This window comes from Xyrauchen texanus, chromosome 4 (assembly GCF_025860055.1).
Source record: "Xyrauchen texanus isolate HMW12.3.18 chromosome 4, RBS_HiC_50CHRs, whole genome shotgun sequence".
Lineage (NCBI taxonomy): Eukaryota > Metazoa > Chordata > Actinopteri > Cypriniformes > Catostomidae > Xyrauchen > Xyrauchen texanus.
This window is the reverse complement of record NC_068279.1, coordinates 1,848,803-1,867,922: the sequence shown is the minus strand read 5'-3', so window position 1 is coordinate 1,867,922 and position 19,120 is coordinate 1,848,803. Positions and strand designations below refer to the sequence as shown.

General features: G+C 44.1%; 2 protein-coding genes across 16 annotated transcripts in view; one reads left to right on the top strand and one right to left on the bottom strand.

Annotated features, from left to right (window-relative positions):
• Window positions 1–4,145, bottom strand: part of LOC127642978 (golgin subfamily A member 2-like) — a 32,654-nt gene extending 28,509 nt beyond the window's left edge. For all 11 annotated transcript variants that reach the window (XM_052125473.1, XM_052125474.1, XM_052125475.1 and 8 more), the window contains exons 1-2: window positions 4,041–4,145; window positions 824–943 (exon numbers count right to left, since the gene is read on the bottom strand). In XM_052125473.1, coding sequence (XP_051981433.1) covers window positions 824–943; window positions 4,041–4,088 — 168 coding nt within the window. In that variant the 5' untranslated portion in view covers window positions 4,089–4,145. The remainder of the gene's footprint in view (window positions 1–823; window positions 944–4,040) is intronic.
• Window positions 4,146–5,440: 1,295 nt separating this feature from the next.
• The window catches only part of haus4 (HAUS augmin-like complex, subunit 4), an 18,447-nt gene continuing 4,767 nt past the window's right edge, over window positions 5,441–19,120 (top strand). For 2 of the 5 annotated variants that reach the window (XM_052125505.1, XM_052125501.1), the window contains exons 1-6: window positions 13,198–13,398; window positions 13,599–13,673; window positions 13,818–13,957; window positions 15,455–15,574; window positions 17,872–18,012; window positions 18,207–18,303. In XM_052125505.1, coding sequence (XP_051981465.1) covers window positions 13,607–13,673; window positions 13,818–13,957; window positions 15,455–15,574; window positions 17,872–18,012; window positions 18,207–18,303 — 565 coding nt within the window. In that variant the 5' untranslated portion in view covers window positions 13,198–13,398; window positions 13,599–13,606. Of the gene's footprint in view, window positions 5,842–13,197; window positions 13,399–13,598; window positions 13,674–13,817; window positions 13,958–15,454; window positions 15,575–17,871; window positions 18,013–18,206; window positions 18,304–19,120 lie in introns of those variants that run through there. The other 3 variants (XM_052125502.1, XM_052125503.1, XM_052125506.1) reach the window with 3 other exon arrangements.

Below are 19,120 nucleotides of genomic sequence, written 5' to 3'. Positions count from 1 at the left end.
GTGGGGCGTGTAGCGAGTTGTGCGTGGATGCCGTGGAGAAGCCTCCACATGAGCTAGGCCTCCGCGGTAACGCACGGTCTCAGACGGAGGTCGAATCTCAGTTGCCTCTATCCGTCCTGGATTGAGGCGGGTCACTAGCCACAACGAGGACTTAGAGCGCATTGGGCATTCCGAATTAGGGAGAAAGGGCGAGAAAAAAATTAATTATCATTCCTAGGCCGGTTTGGTAATCTGACTCCAGATAATTGGCTTTTTTTTTTTTTGAGGTCATCAAAAACAGTGACATTTTGGAGGAACTTCCAAAATCGACGCTGACCACCGAAGCGCATGTTCCCAAATAACTCAAGAACGAAACATTGGATTGGCTCCAAATGAAAAGTGAAATGATACCAACAACTGTGCGCATTTCCTCCGCAACAACATATTTTTGCCTGCTTTTTGTCTATTTTACATGTCAAAATAAAACAGTACGTGGGCTTAATAGTCACCTCCCCTATTCAATTCACTGGAGAAAAAAAAACAGTTTTGCCAGAGTTTGAAAAATTATCAAACTACTATTTTAATTTATTTATGGTCAAATAAAAATACGTTAATCAATATCCGCAAACCATCTCATGAGCTGGACAAACAACATCTTGAGAAGATTAAGCATCTCCTTTCAATAATAATTTGTACTTTTTCCATGCAAAGCGCCAATGACCAATCAGTCAAAAGACAATCAGACCCCAACTATGTGCTCAGACTGTCAATATTCGTCCTGTTTGGCCCTTGAAGCACCGATGTTGAAGGTGATTTACAGTAGAAGAGATTTAACCTGACTCACATTGTCTGGCGAGAGTCTGTCAGCAGGTGTGTTGGGCTGACCTTCTCCTTTGACCTTCCTCTTCTTCTTTGGTCCAGCACTTCCTGTAGATGGTGTAGTCTTCTGCTGAAACTCCTTCAGCTACAGAGTGAATATGCAGAAATGTTAAACACACAGAACAGAGCTTAACTGATGTTTTTGGCTAGAGTGTTGATGTAGTTAGCAACAGACTGATAAATTAGCCAAGATTAGGCCATTAGAAGATTATCAGTGTTAACAGAGGTGTTAGCTCTCCCTAATGTTAACACAATGCCTGTTTCACACTTTTTAAAACATTTCAAGTATATATTACGAAAAAAGTCTGCTTACAGAGTAAATATAGATCAAATGCTATAATTAAATTGTATTAGGCTATAACGCATATAAATCAGCGGTTTATCAGCCATCGGCTCATTTCATATCGGCCATTGAAAATCCCATTTAAAGGACACTTTATATAAAAGCTACAATATTACTCATACCTGTAAACCGATTACTGGAAGGAGGGCAAACAATTCATATAAACCCTTACAAATTTAAACAAAACCACTTAATGTCTGAATGTCATTGAATTGGATGATACAATATATCAAAGGAAAAGTGACATTTAGCAAACACACTTTCAATCAAAACGTTTTTTTTTGTAATTAACATTTTTGATTGATTCTTAAAATAAATAAACAAAAGCAAAATATATATAATATATATATATATATATATATATATATATATATATACACATAGAATCAACATTTAAACCCCTTCCAATCCCCCAACTCCACCCTGACCCCTAACAAACATCTCTGTGGTCACACATGAGTATATACACACAAAAAGCCCCAAAAACAATATATATATATATATATTTAATCATACACATTTAAAACTATACTACTCTCTCCACCGCCCCACTCCGAGAGCCCTACAAAAATTCCAAAGTTGCCCCATTTCCCAACAAATAAATCCAAGTTACCCCATCTTCCAAATGACACATCCTCAAAAGCCGCCACCCACCCCATCTCCGTGCACCACTCCCAAAACGGGGGCACTCCAGCTGACCTCCAACCCCTCAAAATAATCTGCCTGGCGATCATCACACTGGTCAGAAACCATTTCTCTGTGCGTCTATTCCCCACATTGATGACTGCCCCATCACCCAAAATCAGATCGCCCCATCACCCAGATCTCAACACACCACCAGGTCGTAGGTGGGTGTGTCTTTAAGACCAAGCCTATACAACCTAGAGGGGGTCCAATATAATCTTTCAATGTAAAATCTAAGACACACCCACTTGCATCTCTAGATACACACTTTACATTTATTCGAATCCTAGCACACACTCCTTCCTCCAACACAAAGTTTAAATATTTCTCCCAAAATCTCTTGAGGGAAGTCAAAGCTCCATCCCCCTGACTCTGAATTAGCAGGGAGTAATACACTGATGCCTCATGACCTTTTCCAAAAGCAGTAATCACCCCTCCCAGAGTATCTGCCTCTTTAGGGGGGGTGTGCTACTCCCAAAAATAGTACAGAGCAGGTAAGACTGGGAATCCCAAAATGATGAAGCAGATTTTCAGAAGATCTCAGCACTCCACTCTCATATAGGTCATGGAGTGTAGTAACCCCCCTCACAATCCACTGACCAACAGAATGGGGACTTATTAACACATAATTTACGGTTCATCCATATGCTTGAGGCGACATTTAAATAAATGTCCAAATTAAACACTCTGGGCACTTTTGTCCATACCGAGTGTAAATGTGAGATAACGGGGTGTGACTTAACTTCTCCATTTAGTTTAACAAAAAGACTTTGGGGCAATAACTTCCTGAGGTTTGAACTGTGAAAACAATAGATCTAATGTTGAAAGTGGAGACCAGCAGTATTGTGACACTTCTTATTTGCCAAACCCTAGTGAAACATCTTGATAGTGTAAGTGTAAATGTTAAAAGTATACGTTAGTTCGGAAAAAAATATCCTGCAGCATTTGAGCGCAGATAACACTTGCCTTGTTTAATGAAATGAAATTCAGACATTGTTTTGTCTCAGTTGTCCCATTTCTGGCACAATGCAAGCAAGCTCTGGTGCAAACACCTTGTGAAAGTGTCTGTTATCTAAATCGAGATGACTACATCAAGTTCCACTGCACCAGCGACACTCACACAGACCGATGCGGTCAGATATGACTCAGTGACCTGCAAAGGACAAACAGTAAATTCTGTTGTCCTAATGCTGTCATATGGAGAGCACAGCGTCTTTGCACAAGTGTGTGTTCCAGCTGTAATGGGACAGACGGTCTAAATCAGATATCATATGACACAGACCTGCCTCCTCATAACTTAAATTCCAGTAGTGATTTCTTGATGCACAGTTGACATTCCAGACCACAGACACACAGACAGTGCTAAGGACAGCCGACGTGTTTTAAAACATATATTGAGATGCCTATCTACACAGCATTTTGCATGGTGAACTGCCTACCTAGTCAACATTTTGGGCATCTGGTGGCTGCCTTGCTTACCTAGAACATATACACAGCATTCTGGGGTATTTTAGGGAGTCGTTTACACTGTGCACTGCCTACTACACTGACAACATTTTGAAGCATCTAGGAAGCTGTCGACATAGACAGCATTTTGGAGCATCTAGTGAGTTGCCTATATAGTGAACTGCCTATCTAGACATCATTGCTCAACAACTGGTTAAAAGGGCATCAAGTCACAAACTGCACTTTAACATTAAATAAAAGTACGAAGTAAAATTTTAGATTGTGGTAAACTAATTAACTGTTTTAGATTTTTTGTTGTTGAGTGAAACTGACGCCAAACACAGATGCTAACAACATTAGCATCCCATGCTAAACTGTCATCCATTCTCTCACAGACACGGATCAACCGTATAACGTAATACTTATAGGCTATAATAGTTCAAAACACAACTTTCCAATGCGAATAGGTGGACACATGATAATTAGGATGTATGCGGTGGGATTTATTTCGCACAGGCCCCACTTAATCCCCGACCTCTCCTGAAAACCACGAACGCCAGGGAGTCCTGGCAGCCGGACCCGCGCTTATCGAGAGACCGGTAGACGTGGAATGTCACCATGACAGATGAAACAATTGATTCAGTTATAATAAACAGTTGGATTATGATACAATGATTGTAATAAATGAAATAAAACTCTAAAAACGCACCCTTTTCTTGGCTGCAGCGAGTTTGGTTTGCCTGTTCTGGTCCGCCATCCTCTCACGCAGCTGAGCGAACGGCAGCACCACGTCATCAGATCATGAGCGCGCGCGTGTTTATGTGTGTGTGTGTGTGTGTGTGTATGTATGTGTGTGTGTACGTGTGTATATATGTGTGTGCGTGTATATGAGTGTTATGTATGTGTGTATGTGTGTGTATATGTGTGTGTTTATGTGTGTGTATGTGTTTATATATTTGTGTGTTTCTGTGTATATGTGTGTGTGTGTGTGTTTGTTTGTATGTATGTGTGTATATATGTGTGTGCGATAGTATATGAGTGTTATGTATAGTGCAGAAATGTGAGTGTGTAAGTCTTATATAACGTGTGTAATGTGAGTGTGTGTTTATATATGTGTGTGTATGTGTTTATATATTTGTGTGTTTCTGTGTATATGTGTGTGTTTGTTTGTATGTGTGTGTATATATGTGTGTGCGTGTATATGAGTGTTATGTATGTGCGTATGTGAGTGTGTGTTTATATACGTGTGTATGTGAGTGTGTGTGTGTATATATGTGTGTGATGTGTTTATATATTTGTGTGTTTCTGTGTATATGTGTGTGTGTGTGTGTGTTTGTATGTGTGTGTATATATGTGTGTGCGTGTATATGAGTGTTATGTATGTGTGAATGTGAGTGTGTGTTTATATACGTGTGTATGTGAGTGTGTGTTTATATATGTGTGTGTATGTGTTTATATATTTGTGTGTTTCTGTGTATATGTGTGTGTTTGTTTGTATGTGTGTGTATATATGTGTGTGCGTGTATATGAGTGTTATGTATGTGTGTATGTGAGTGTGTGTTTATATATGTGTGTGTATGTGTTTATATATTTGTGTGTTTCTGTGTGTGTGTGTGTGTGTGTGTATATATGTGTGTGTGTGTATATGTCTGTGTGTTTGTGTATGTGTGTGTGTGTGTGTGTGTGTATGTCTGTGTGTGTGTTTGTGTATATGTGTGTGTGTGTGTGTGTGTGTGTATGTATGTGTGTATATATGTGTGTGAGTGTATATGAGTGTTATGTATGTGTGAATGTGAGTGTGTGTTTATATGTGTGTGTGTGCGTGTTTTTGTGATTTACGAGGACAATTTTGTAAGTTACAAATTAGTAATTACAAGGGTATTATGCTATAAATGTGATTTATGAGGACATTTGTAGTGTCCCCATAATTCAAATCGCTTAAAAATCATACTAAACAATGTTTTATTGAAAATGTAAAAATGCAGAAGGTTTTCTGTGAGGGTTAGGTTTAGGGGTAGGGTTAGGTTTAGAGGATAGAATCTATAGTTTATACAGTATAAAAGTCATTATGTCTATGGAAAGTCCTCATAATGATAGGTAGACCAACATATGTGTATATGAGTGTGTTTATGTGTGTGTATGTGTTTATATATTTGTGTGTTTCTGTGTGTGTGTGTGTGTGTGTGTGTGTGTGTGTGTATGTGTGTGTGTGTATATGTCTGTGTGTTTGTGTATGTGTGTGTGAGTGTGTCTGTGTGTTTGTGTTTGTGTATATGTATCTGTGTGTTTGTGTATATGTGTGTGTGTGTGTGTGTGTGTGTGTATGTATCTGTGTGTTTGTGTATTTGTGTGTGTGTGTGTGTGTTTATGTGTCTGTGTGTGTATGTGTGTGTGTGTGGAGGTGCAATGCCAGATGTTTGCATAATTCCAATTTTATTTCTGATGATTTCTATTTTATCAGTGTAATACTTCCCAAAGAAGGAGGACAGGAAACAGGTCTTCACCACAAGGTAAGGTTTTTAATTCCCTTTTGCTTCGTACAACTATCACACATACAATACAATGCCAAACACTGAGTTCGCTTGTCATCTCTCTCCCCTGTGGGGCCCTCTCGCTGCCTTTTTATGCCGCTCTCCTCGTACTCACTGATATTAGAGACAGGTGTTAGACATAAATTAGCTCAGGTGTAAGCGCCCTTACCGCTTTTCTCTCCCGGACGGGCGCTTGACCACGCCCCCGCTGCCACATACCCCCACCGCCCGACTCAGGCCGGGGCGTCATCCGGCCTGCCTACCACTCCCCCCCCCTCATTTCTGGAGAGGAAGTCGGCGACAGCCATCTGCACCCCCGGTCTGTGGACCACCTTGAATTTAAAGGGCTGGAGAGCCAGGTACCAATGGGTGATCCGGGCGTTAGTATCTTTCATGCGATGGAGCCACTGCAGCGGGGCGTGATCCGAGCAGAGGGTGAAGGCCCGCCCCAGCAGGTAGTAACGGAGGGTGAGGACCGCCCACTTGAAGGCCAAACACTCCTTCTCCACGGTGCTGTACTTAGTCTCCCTTAAGGAGAGCTTACGGCTAATGTACAGCACCGGGCACTCCTCCGCCTCCACCACCTGCGAGAGTATGGCCCCCAGCCCTCTGTCTGAAGTGTCCGTCTGTAATAAAAAAGGGAGATAGAAGTCAGGTGCATGAAGAAGCGGCCCCCCACAAAGTGCGGCTTTAATCTGCATAAACGCCTGTTGGCACTGCTCCGACCACTGGACCGGATCTGGAGCCCCCTTTTTAGTGAGGTCAGTCAGCGGGCTGGTGACGTCCGAATAATTAGGCACAAACCTTCTATAATAGCCAGCCAGCCCCAGGAACTGCCTCACCCCCTTTTTGGTCTTAGGTCTAGGGCAAGTCGCAATCGCCGCGGTCTTATCAAATTTGGGGACGCACCTGGCCATGACCCAAGTGGAACCCCAGATACCGTACCTCCACACGCCCAATCGCGCACTTCTTAGGGTTTGCTGTGAGCCCCGCCACCGCAGCGATCTCAGGACGGCCCTCAGATGTTGCATGTGCCGCTGCCAATCATTGCTATAAATTATTATATCATCTAAATAGGCAGCGGCGTACGCGGTGTGTGGTCTGAGGATCCGATCCATGAGGCGCTGAAACGTGGCCGGAGCCCCAAACAAACCGAAAGGAAGCGTCACAAATTGGTGTAATCCAAACGGCGTAGTGAAGGCTGTTTTCTCACGGGACATTGGTGTCAAGGGGATCTGCCAATAACCCTTTGTTAAATCCAAGGTCGAATAAAATCGAGCAGTACCTAACCGATCGAGCAGTTCATCAACACGGGGCATTGGGTACGCATCAAATTTAGACACTGCGTTGACTTTTCTGTAATCCACACAGAATCGAACAGACCCATCACTCTTGGGAACAAGAACAACCGGGCTGGACCAATCACTGTGGGATTCCTCTATTACGCCCATATCAAGCATCGCATCTAATTCCTCCCGTACTGTTTTCTTTTTATGTTCGGGTAAGCGATAGGGGCGGCAACGCACCACCGCGCCCGGCTCGGTCTCGATGTGGTGCTGTATGATGTCTGTACGGCCCGGTAGAGGGGAGAACACATCCGCAAATTCCTTTTGTAATTCAGAAACCTCTGTGAGTTGACGCGGTGAGAGGTGGTCTCCACAAGTAAGCGGAGTGTGTTAAATTCTCCTGTGTTAGTCGCCCCAGTGTGTGGAGTTTTGCTCTAAGATCGAGAACGAACTGAATTTCATTTTTGCTATTAGAAGGTCCCTCCTCCCAAGCTTCGCGGATGACGTCAAGGACACCGCGGGGGCGTCGCCCGTACAGCAGCTCAAATGGGGAAAACCCTGTGGAGGCTTGTGGGACCTCTCGTACTGCAAACAACAGGGGGTCTAGCCACTTATCCCAATTTCTAGCGTCATCGGGTACTGCAATTTACTGAATCATGTTCTTGAGCGTTTTATTAAATCGTTCCACTAGGCCATCAGTCTGCGGATGGTAAACGCTAGTGCTGAATCGATTTAATGCCTAAGAGCTCGTAAAGTTCGCGAGTGTTACGTGACATAAAAGTCGTGCCTTGATGCGGTGAGGATTTCTTTCGAATTCCGACCCGGAGATTATCTTGAAGAGTGCCCCTGCAACACTACGTGCGGAGATGTTGCTCAGAGGCACTGCTTCCGGAGATCGCATCGCGTAATCCACTAGGACTAATACGAAGCGATGTCCGCGTGCTGACCGTTCTAATGGCCCGACGAGGTCCATCCCAATTCTTTCGAAGGGGACCTCGATTAATGGTAGAGGGCGCAATGGCGCTTTTGGGGTGGCCGGTGGGTTTACCAGCTGACATTCAAGGCACGCCGCACGCCGCACACCACCTGCGGACGTCACCGCCAATGCCCGGCCAATAGAAACGGGCTATTAGACGGAGAAGTGTTTTCCGTTCCCCTAGGTGACCGGCCATAGGATTATAGTGAGCCACCTGGAAAACCATTTCCCGGCGGCTCCGTGGAATCAATAATTGTGTTACTTCCTCCTTTGTTTGAGCGTCCTGTGTCACTCTATATAACCGATCTCTAATCATGGCAAAGTATCGGTATGCAATGGCGATGCCCGGCCGAGCTGTTGACCATCAATTACTCTCACTTGGTCAAGAGCATGTTTAAGGGTTTCGTCCCGCGACTGCTCTAGAGGGAAGTCCCCTCAGGGAATTCCCTGAGAGGAGGGGCGCCACCTCGCCCCTTCCCTCGTCATTCCGAAGCAGCCGAGGATGGTCCCGCTCTGCCTCCCCGCCAAAGCATCGCACACCACACACTTCTTTATGCAGGACCCATCTGCACAAATACCCTCTAAAATATCTTTAAAATTCAGCTAATCAGTACCCAAGATTAGTGGATGGGTGAGGCGGAACTAACCGCTGCCTCCACACTATGTTTTTTCCCCTGAATTTAATCGCCAAAGTCACCATGGGATACTTGTGAACATCCCCATGCACACACCTCACCCTCACCAGTTTAGCTAAACCCAAAGCCCCGGGTTGAACCAAGCATTGGTGGATGGTGGTCTGATTGCAGCCGGTATCCAGCAAAGCTTGGTAAATACCCCTGATCCTTACCGGAATCCGGTATGCTCCAGCCCGATAGGGGGCAGCCTGCGGGACATCGGAGACCCGCACCACCGTCCCCACTTCCATCAGCGGACACTGATCCCGGAAGTGGTCCGGGTCTCCGCACCTCCAACAGGCTGGCCCAGGCGTTGCGGCCGCACTTGTGCTGGCGAGCGCCCCCACCTGAGGAGGAGAGCGGCTGAATGGGAGGGTACATTCTCCCAAGGCCGGGAAGCTGGTCTCTGGAACCCTCCACGCCTGCGCAGGGCAGGAACGGGCCCTGGGGAGAGAACAGAAGGAGAGAACATGGGGAAGGGGCGAGGGCAGGGGCAGACACAAGGGAAGGGGAAAGAGAGAGAGACGAAGAAGAAGAGGGCTCGTCCGCCCTCGGGATCGCCGCCAAGTGGTCCTCCGCCAACCGAACAGCTTCCTCCAGCGACGCCGGGCGATGGCACTGGACCCACCCCGACGTCTTCCGAGGCAGCCGTTGAATGAACTGTTCCAGTACCACCTGGTCGATTACTCCCTCGACGTCGCGGTCCCCCGCGAGCAGCCACCTCCGACAGGCGTCCCAGAGCCGTTGAGCAAACGCGAACGGGCGATCGGACATTCCTAGTTTCATACCCCGGAATAGCTGGCGATTCTCTTCCGGGCTCCGACCGACCCGCTGCAGAATAGACCTCTTCAGATCGGTGTAGGCCAGGAGGTTCGTCGCCGGCAGCTGCTGTGCCGCAAGTTGAGCTTCCCCGGACAGGAGGGGAATCAGGCGGGCTGCCCACTGTTCGTGGGGCCAGCCCCAGATTTCTGCTGAGCGCTCAAACAAATCGAGGAAGGCCTCAGGATCATCTGCTGCCCCCATCTTCTGTAGCATGGGGGGGGCAGCGTAGCGCGGGTGTCCGGGGTCGCGGTTGTGGCTGACGCATCCTCCTGGCTGAGGAGGCTCCGGATGGCGAGCCGGTCCTCTGCCTGAGCCCGCATGATTTTGAAAAACCGGCGATCTTGGTCTTGCCGGAGCTCAAGCAGGGATTGTTGGTGGCCTTGATGCAGCGTCGCGAGGGACTGGAGGACTTCTGCCAGCTGGGAGGACTCTATGGGGCGACCACTTTCCATGTTTCCTTTTAAATTCCCGGTTTCGGCACCAGTGTAATACTTCCCAAAGAAGGAGGACAGGAAACAGGTCTTCACCACAAGGTAAGGTTTTTAATTCCCTTTTGCTTCGTACAACTATCACACATACAATACAATGCCAAACACTGAGTTCGCTTGTCATCTCTCTCCCCCGTGGGGCCCTCTCGCTGCCTTTTTATGCCGCTCTCCTCGTACTCACTGAAATTAGAGACAGGTGTTAGACATAATTTAGCTCAGGTGTAAGCGCCCTTACCGCTTTTCTCTCCCGGATGGGCACTTGACCACGCCCCACTGCCACAATCAGTAAATAAATTCATGAAATTGTCACTATTGTGCTGTGACGGAATATCTGGTTCAGTAAAGGCTTTATTCCTAACCAATTTATCCACAGTACTGAATAAACACCTAGGATTGTTGTGGATGTTTTCTATGAGTTTGCTAAAATATGCTGACCTTGTAGTTTATAGTGCCTGTCTGTAGCTAAAGACACTATCCTTCCATGCACCACAAAATACCTCTAATTTTGTATTCTTCATTTTCCGAGCTGCTCTCTTGAGAGCATGATTGTGATCATTGTACCATGGTGCAGGGCTTATTTCTTTCATTTTCTTAAATCAATGGGGGTGGCGACAATATCAAGAGTGTGAGAGAAGACTGTATTTACATTTTCTGTTATTACATCAAGTTCTTCTAGACTTTTTGGCTCACTGAGTATGTGAGACAATTCTGGAGGATTATAAGTGAAGCTCTATTTAGTGGTCAAAAGAATAGTTCTATCTGAACGATAGCGTGGTGTAGATTGAGTGCCATTAGATGATCGTAGCATACAAGAGACGAGGTAATGATCTGAGATGTCACATTTAATCACATTTTTTTCAAATGATTTAGTGAGGGGTTTGTGTTTGATAGTTCGGTGAACAGACGCAGTCTTTACATGATATGTAGGTGATACAGTCTCTATGTGTTGTAGTTCATGTGACCTGTGTCACGTCTTAAGGCAGCTAGCAGACATTCGGATTAGCCAGTTTGTCTGCTTCCAGACCTGACCTATTGCCTTAATTACTCCTCTCATGACCAACTTGTCTGTGAATATTGAATATATGTCATCCCTTTACTTCCTTGTCCCAGTTCTCTGGCCACATCCCCTCAGCAGCCTCTTTAATTAATCCTTTGACTTCAGATTTACTTAATAGTCCACTGATGTCAATTATGGAATGTGTAAGAGCTTGCTTAGCCATATTATCCACTCCACTCCAACATCAGTAGGTACCCATAAAACAGTATTATTCTGATGTATACTGAACAAACTCTGGAGAATATCCAATACAATATCTTGCCTAGATGAGGATTTAACACTCATTAAACTTGTAAGCGCCGAATAAGAGTCAGAACAAATCACTACATTTAGAGGATGGATTTCTTCCACCCACTGTAAAGCCAACTGAACTGCTATCATCTCTGTTGTATAAACTGATAAATGATTTGATATCCTTATAACAAATTTTTTTATTTGAAATGAGGAATGAACACTACTGCAGCTATACGCCTAGAATCAGAGTCTTTTGAACCATCAGTACATACTTTTCAGAAAGAATAAGTATTTCTTAATAAATGGTCTGCCATTGGAGGCAACTTGGGGTTCAGTGTCTTGCCCAAGGAGACTTCGGCATGTGGAGTCATGTGGGCTGGGAATCAAACCGCCAAACCTGCGATTGGTGGCCGACCCACTCTACCACCTGAGCCACAGCCGCCCTTGTGGTGGCGATGTGACTCGCCTCAATCCGGGTGGCGGAGGACGAATCTCAGTTGCCTCCGCGTCTGTAGACCATCAATCTTATCATGTGGCTTGTTGAGTATGTTACCGTGGAGACCTAGTGCGTGTGGAGGTTTCATGCTATTCTCTATGGCATCCATGCACAACTCACCACGCACCCCACTAAGGGCAAATCACATTATAGTGACCACAGGAGGTGACCTCATTTGACTCTACCCTCCCTAGCATCCGGGCCAATTTGGTTGCTTAGGAGACCTAGCTGGAGTGACTCAGGACTCCCTGGATTCAAACTTGTGACTCCAGGGGTGATAGCCAGCGTCAATACTTGCTGAGATACCCAGGCCCCCTCGTGGAGCATATTTAACATCTCCAGTTTCAGCTGTTCAAGTTGAAATGGGTGCATGCCTCTAAATTTAAGAAGATAGCATTTAATAAGGTTGTATTGGGCAAACGCCTAAATCACCCAGCAAAAAAGGTAGTGCGTCCTAGTTGGGAACATGGGAAAAGTAAATGCACCAGTATTGGTTGGGTTGTTGGAGATTTAGTTAAAGGTATGGGATTAGAGGAGTATAGATATACATCAATATTAACTTTGCCGCCAGTACTGTGATGGGTCATGCCACTGCCCAGTGTTGAGTGTTCAGCAATCTGATACAAGACAGGATTTGGTTATAGAGATTCTTCAGGATTTATATTCATTACTGCAGAATAATATGCATGTTCCGATGGGTTTGAAAGGAAATGAAGAGGCGGATACATTGGCTAAAAAGGCAATTAGAGAGGGAAACAGTGGATATACAAGTGTCTTTTAGTAGATCAGAGATAAAATCAATAATCAAAAAGAAAATAAATAACATATGGCAACAGCAATGGGAGAATGAAAGAAAAGGCAGACATTTGTATGCAATTCAACCAGCAGTAGGAAATGGTAGGTTATCAGGAGGGAGGAGTGAAGAGAATATAATAACATGACTAATGTTGGGTCATACAGGGCTGAACAGTACATTATACTTAATAAGCAAACATCCAACAGGATTAGGTGAAGTGTGTGGAGTCAGTGAATCAGTGGAGGAAATGTAGAGTAGAAAGAAAGAGTTAAGCAGAAAGGAAGAACAGCTTACATTAACTAATTTGTTAAAGCGACAAATAGGAAGTAATAAAAGATCAATATCATGAATTATCTGGAAAGTTCATGGCTAGTTTTATTTAGCTATTATATATTTTTTTTAGGGGCTACGTGTGTTAGCTGCAGCCCCGAAGGTGTTAGGAAATTAGGTGTGATTGTGAATAGTGTCGATGGTCCAAATGGGCGATAGATGGCGGTAATGCGCCAATGGGTTTGCGAACCGCCGTAAAACAGCAAGAAGAAGAAGAAGAAAACATGTTGATTGGCTAATTCACGAGTTCAAATGACGTCATTGTGCGCGGTGGGCCAATCATCACGCTCCACCTTACGCATGCGCACCGGATCACTCAAAAACATCCTGGCGGTAAAAGCGAAAAGAGTGTCAACAACGTAACAAAGCTACAAAAGGTGATTTGTTATCATAATAAATAAAATAATTGTTTGAAATTTTACCGATTGTACAGCGTGAAACGAGCAACTAAACGCAGCGATTAACGCGCAGACGTGAATGACTGCTTTTGTTTTATTATGTTATATATTTAAATATACAAATTGTATTTTTATTCAATTCTGTTATTGTTTCTTACTGACAATTTAACACGTCGCAGATACCGCGATGTCCCAGAGAAGCGATACCGTGTTTGTCTCATCTTTGGGTAAAGGAGATAGTTTACATCAACAAGGTTTGAATATCTGAAAGTTTTTGCCTCTATTTCTCAGTAGTTTTGATATTATATTTTATTTCCACCAATTACTGTTGCATGTTGGATTCTCATGTGACTTTCCACCCTCACTGGACCATAATTAATCACTTTTTGTACCTTTAGTTTTAGCCGCTTTCCCCCTGTGCCAGATGACAGAAGGTGATTTGATCCAGAACCCTTTATTCTGTAAATTACTGGCAACTCTTTCCCAGCATGTGGACCGAACCGGACTCACACAGCACCTCAGGAGAGATCTTGAGAAGGTTGGACCCGATTACTGCATTCACCCTTTGTAACCAGTGATTCGTTTATTATGATATTTGAAACAGTTGGAGCAGTTCGTTAAAGGGACAGTTCACCCAAAAATGAAAATTAATTAAGACCAATTGACTTAACATAAACTGTAGACTCTATTCAAACTTTGATTTGAAGAAAACTTAAGTCTTAGGAGTGACATATATCTGTTTGGTTTTTGTAAAAGTTTTACTTTTAAATAAATATAAGATAACCTTTTGGAAATGTTCTATTAACAATTAACAGAATTTTCAGCAACGCCACTCACATACTTAAAGGGACAGTGCACCCAAAAATGTAAATTCTCTCATCATTTATTCACCCTCATGTCATCCCAGATGTGTTTGACTTTCTTTCTGCTGCAGAACACAAATTAAAATTTTAGAAGAATATTTCAGCTCTGTAGGTCCAAACAATGCAAGTGAATGGTGACTAGAAAGTTGAAGCTCCAGAAAGCATATAAAGGCAGCATAAAAGTAATCCAAAAGACAAGAGTGGTTTAATCCATGTCTTTAGAAGTGATATGATAGGTGTGGGTGAGAAGCAGATCAATATTTAAGTCCTTTTTTACTATAAATTCTCCCTGCCTGGTCAGTGGCGAAATGCACAAAGAATATTAATCACCAAAAACAAAAGAATATGGTGAAATTGAAGGTAAAATAACTTAAATATTGAACTTTTTCTCTCCCACACCTATCATTTGGCTTCTGAAGGCATGGATTAAACCACTGGAGTTTTATGGATTACATTTATGCTGCCTTTATGTGATTTTTGGACCTTCAAAATTCTGGTCACCATTCGCTTGCATTGTAAGGACCTACAGAGCTGAAGTATTCTTCTAAAATCTTCATTTGTGTTCTGCAGAAGAAAAAAGTCACACACATCTGGGATGGCATGAGGGCGAGTAAATGATGAGAGAATTAAAAATGTTTGGTGAACTGTCCCTCTACCTTAGAGTGATTCAGTAATTTTTAATGCAAATGTGTACTTAGTAGGTCCTCGTGGCGGTGTGGTTACTCGCCCCAATCCGGGTGGCGGAGGACGAGTCTCAGTTCCGCTTCTGAGACCGTCAATCCGCGCATCTGATCACGTGACTCGTTGTGCATGACACCGCGGAGACTCACAGCATGTGGAGGCTCATGCTACTCTCCACGATCCACACACAACTCACCACACGCCCCATTGAGAGCGAGAACCACTAATCACCACTACGAGGAGGTTACCCCATGTGACTACCCTCCCTAGCAACCGGGCCAATTTGGTTGCTTAGGAGACCTGACTGGAGTCACTCAGGATTCAAACCCGCGACTCCAGGGGTGCTAGTCAGCGTCAATACTCGCTTTTAATATTTAAAGTGCTGTACTGGTCTTAAGATTTTATAACTTTACACGTATCGCACAGACATATGTAGAAACCAACAAACATGTTGGTTTGTCATATATTTCCGTGTCTATGGGTCTTTGCAGGCCGAGCGTGAGTTGCACACACAGAGGTTGGGTTGGCTGCGAGTGGAGAGTCTTCATCGGGTTCTTCAAGAGATCGTCCAGGAGCATCGCTTCAGTAAAGACTCCAATGCAGACGAGAAGGTAAATATATATATATATACATTATTTTTATATGGGTGTTTCTTCAACTTCTGGTACTTTCACGTATATTTTATGAATCCTAAATACACACAATAAAAACAATATTTTCACACTTTCTGCGTAGTTTGGATATGATGCCTCTTAAAAATCTCCTCACCCTTGATTTTTCAAAAAGCCTTATTAGGGGCATAATCGTTTGGTGGGGTGGAAATGACGCCACAACTGTGGGACAGTCGTCGTTTTTGAGCAATTAATAGAAATCATTTTTACACTGTAAATATTGTATAAGTATTGTGGTGGACCAGCAGTCCGGAGCCCAGCTGACGTAGGTGCGCCGAGTCCGCGGGCGGGGCACCTAAGACCCGAGGCCTACACGGGTCGAGAGAGCGGCGACGCGAAAACTTTTTCCACTAGAAAATACTTGAGCTGCGTACACTCTGTCAGCGATACCATCTCATTCATTTTCAATGAGAGCACAGCGACTTCCGGCGACACGAGCTGTCGCGACCGTTGGCGACTAGATGTGGGCGTGTCCAGCGACACGACAAATTTGAGACAACTTCAACTATATTCAAATGAAGAGCGACTTACGGAAGCGACAGCCAATAGGAGAGAAGACGGGTGAGCTCCCGTGATCCTTCTCTCTCTCTCTTAGCTCCTGGATGAAAGGCTAATTCTTGCTGTTAGCAGTTTTCCAGTGCTCTATGATATGTCTCTTCCCACGTACAAGGACATTTGTAAGAAAAATACCGCGTGGAAAGGTGTATCTGAGATCGCGGGGATTCCAAGTAGGTTTAAATAATCAAACAGTCTGTAAAATTAACTATTACATGATTTGTTTTGAAGATGAGTTGCATGTATGACAGCAAACAAAACCATATAAATGATCAGATATGGTGAATAAACGTACAGCAATGGAATGACATCCGTGAATGTCATTTATAAACGTTACTTGGCAACCAGTAATGGGAACGCCCACTAGCGACTTCACCGCCAGCCACTGGCAACCTGCAGCGACAAAGTCGCTGGTGGTGTGTAGGCAGCTTTAAGGTGCGTACACACTGCCAGCGACATCGCGCGCGACGGCGACTCCATACCATTCATTTTCAATGCGAGCACAGCGACTTCCGGCGACACGAGCTGTCGCGACCGTTGGCGCTAGATGTGGGCGTGTCCAGCGACGCGACAAAGTTGAGAAAAGTTCAACTTTGGAGCGACTTACGGAAGCGACAGCCAATAGGAGAGAAGACGGGACAGCTCACGTGATCCTCTCTCTCTCTCTCTCTCTCTCTCTCTCTCTCTCTCTCTCTCTCTCAGCTCTTGCAGTAATGGAAAGATGGATGAAAGGCTAATTCTTGCTGTTAGAAATTTTCCAGTGCTCTATGATATGTCTCTTCCCACGTACAAGGACATTTTTAAGAAAAATACTGTGTGGAAAGGTGTATCTGAGATCGCGGGGATTTTGTGGACCCAGACAGACCGGCATTTGCATTTTCGCCGGAGATAAACAGCCGCTCTGGCAAACAGCACGCCTTGTTTCTCGCTCATCTTTGATATAAAGCATTTTATGTACTGATTCCATTTAGATTTAGTCTTTTCCCTCCAAAATGTTTGTTTTTAGCGGCAAGAAAAGAGATTCGCTGTCAACAGCAATGGAATGACATCCGTGAATGTCATTTATAAACGTTACTAGGCAACCAGTAGTGGGAACGCCCACTAGCGACTTCACCGCCAGCCACTGGCGACCTGCAGCGATAAAGTCGCTGGCAGTGTGTACGCAGCTTTAGACGCACGAGCGACCGGCGGTCCGACCACTGGTACACCAGCCCAGACCGGGTTGACCAGTAGCAGGACCGCTGGTCGCTCCGGAGTCTGTGTTTTTTTTTTTTTTTGGTGGACCAGGTGTTGCAAACATATTTCACAATTTTTCTCTTTTTTTGGGGGATAATTATAGTTGTAAACATTTGTATTTTTATAATAGATTTCCTCAGTTTAATAACAATAAAACTTATATTATAAAAGGCATTTGAAATCTTCCTAAAAATAAATGAAGACCCTGGTCGATTTTAATAAGACTCCACCCTTATAGAGGGACATTATAGTGCCCAAACTGTATATATAATCCAACTCTAATATATTTCATCCAAAGCAATGCGCAGCACGTTATTATTAGTACAATGTGCACGTCGTTATGTTTGTTTAAGAGGCTTCTGTAATCATGTTATAGAAAACATAAATGCTCGTCTTATCCCATGAAACTTGAATATTGTTTCACTCGTTTATGTTTGTTCCTGCAGTTCTTCAGCACATTAGAGCGATGTCTGCTGCTGGGTCAGTGTGTGAGACAGTTAGACTGCTGCTCTGATCTCAGTGAACATCACAACACTGTTCTGGGACTGTCTGAGGAGAGACTGATGAGACAGATGCCCCCTGAACAGGTGCAGTTACACCACAAACACTCTATACGACAGTTCAGTCTGGTCTGTTGGGTGGATAAGCACTGCTTGAACGTCTGAGAAAATGTGTCAGAAATGAGTATTTTTGTATTTATGAAACATGTGCTAACATTAAGTAATGGGCTGCTGATACTTAATGCTGGTATTAAATGCTTTGTCTGTATTTCTGACTTCAGGAGGTGTTACAAATGAATCAGAGGTTGCCATCAGAACTCCTGAAGCATCTAAAGAAGAAGGCCGTTAATATGCTGTCATACTATCAGCCTGAGTGGGGTAAACATTAACATACAGCATACAAACATTACAGATCCGACGCTGGAAACACATCTGCATCATGGAGTGCAACATAAATATCTCGTATCATGCACCGGTCATCAACAAGTGACAAGGAGAACAAATGAATGGCGACTATTTACAATTAATTTAATCGCGGTAGACATCCGTTTATTCATTAAAGTTGCTTTTCCACACTATTCAAAATAATAGATGGCAGTCACTAAATTAACCCACAATACAAAAAACACATCGAAGATGTTTTAAATTAAAAATAAATACACAATACTAGGAGAAAAACATCAGTGTGATTTATTTTTTTTGGAACACTAACATCCCAATTCTATAAAATTATAGTTTTGTTTACTTTTGAAACTATGCCGGTAAAATCCCCTGTATTAAATTAAATAAATTACCAAACGAATAAATTATTTGTTTGGTAATTCTCAGCAGGAAACCGATGGAGTGCGTACTCCGGGTAGGGAAGGAGGTATTGCCCCAAGTGAAGGAGTTCAAGTACCTCGGGGTCTTGTTCACGAGTGAGGGGACAATGGAGCGGGAGGTTGGCCGGAGAATCGGGGCAGCGGGGCGGTATTGCACTCGCTCTATCTCACTGTTGTCACGAAAAGAGAGCCGGAAGGCAAAGCTCTCGATCTACCGGTCAGTTTTCGTTCCTACCCTCACCTATGGTCATGAAGGCTGGGTCATGACCGAAAGAACTAGGTCACGAGTACAAGTGGCCGAAATGGGCTTCCTCAGAAGGGTGGCGGGCTTCTCCCTTAGAGATAGGGTGAGGAGCTCAGTCATCCGTGAGGAG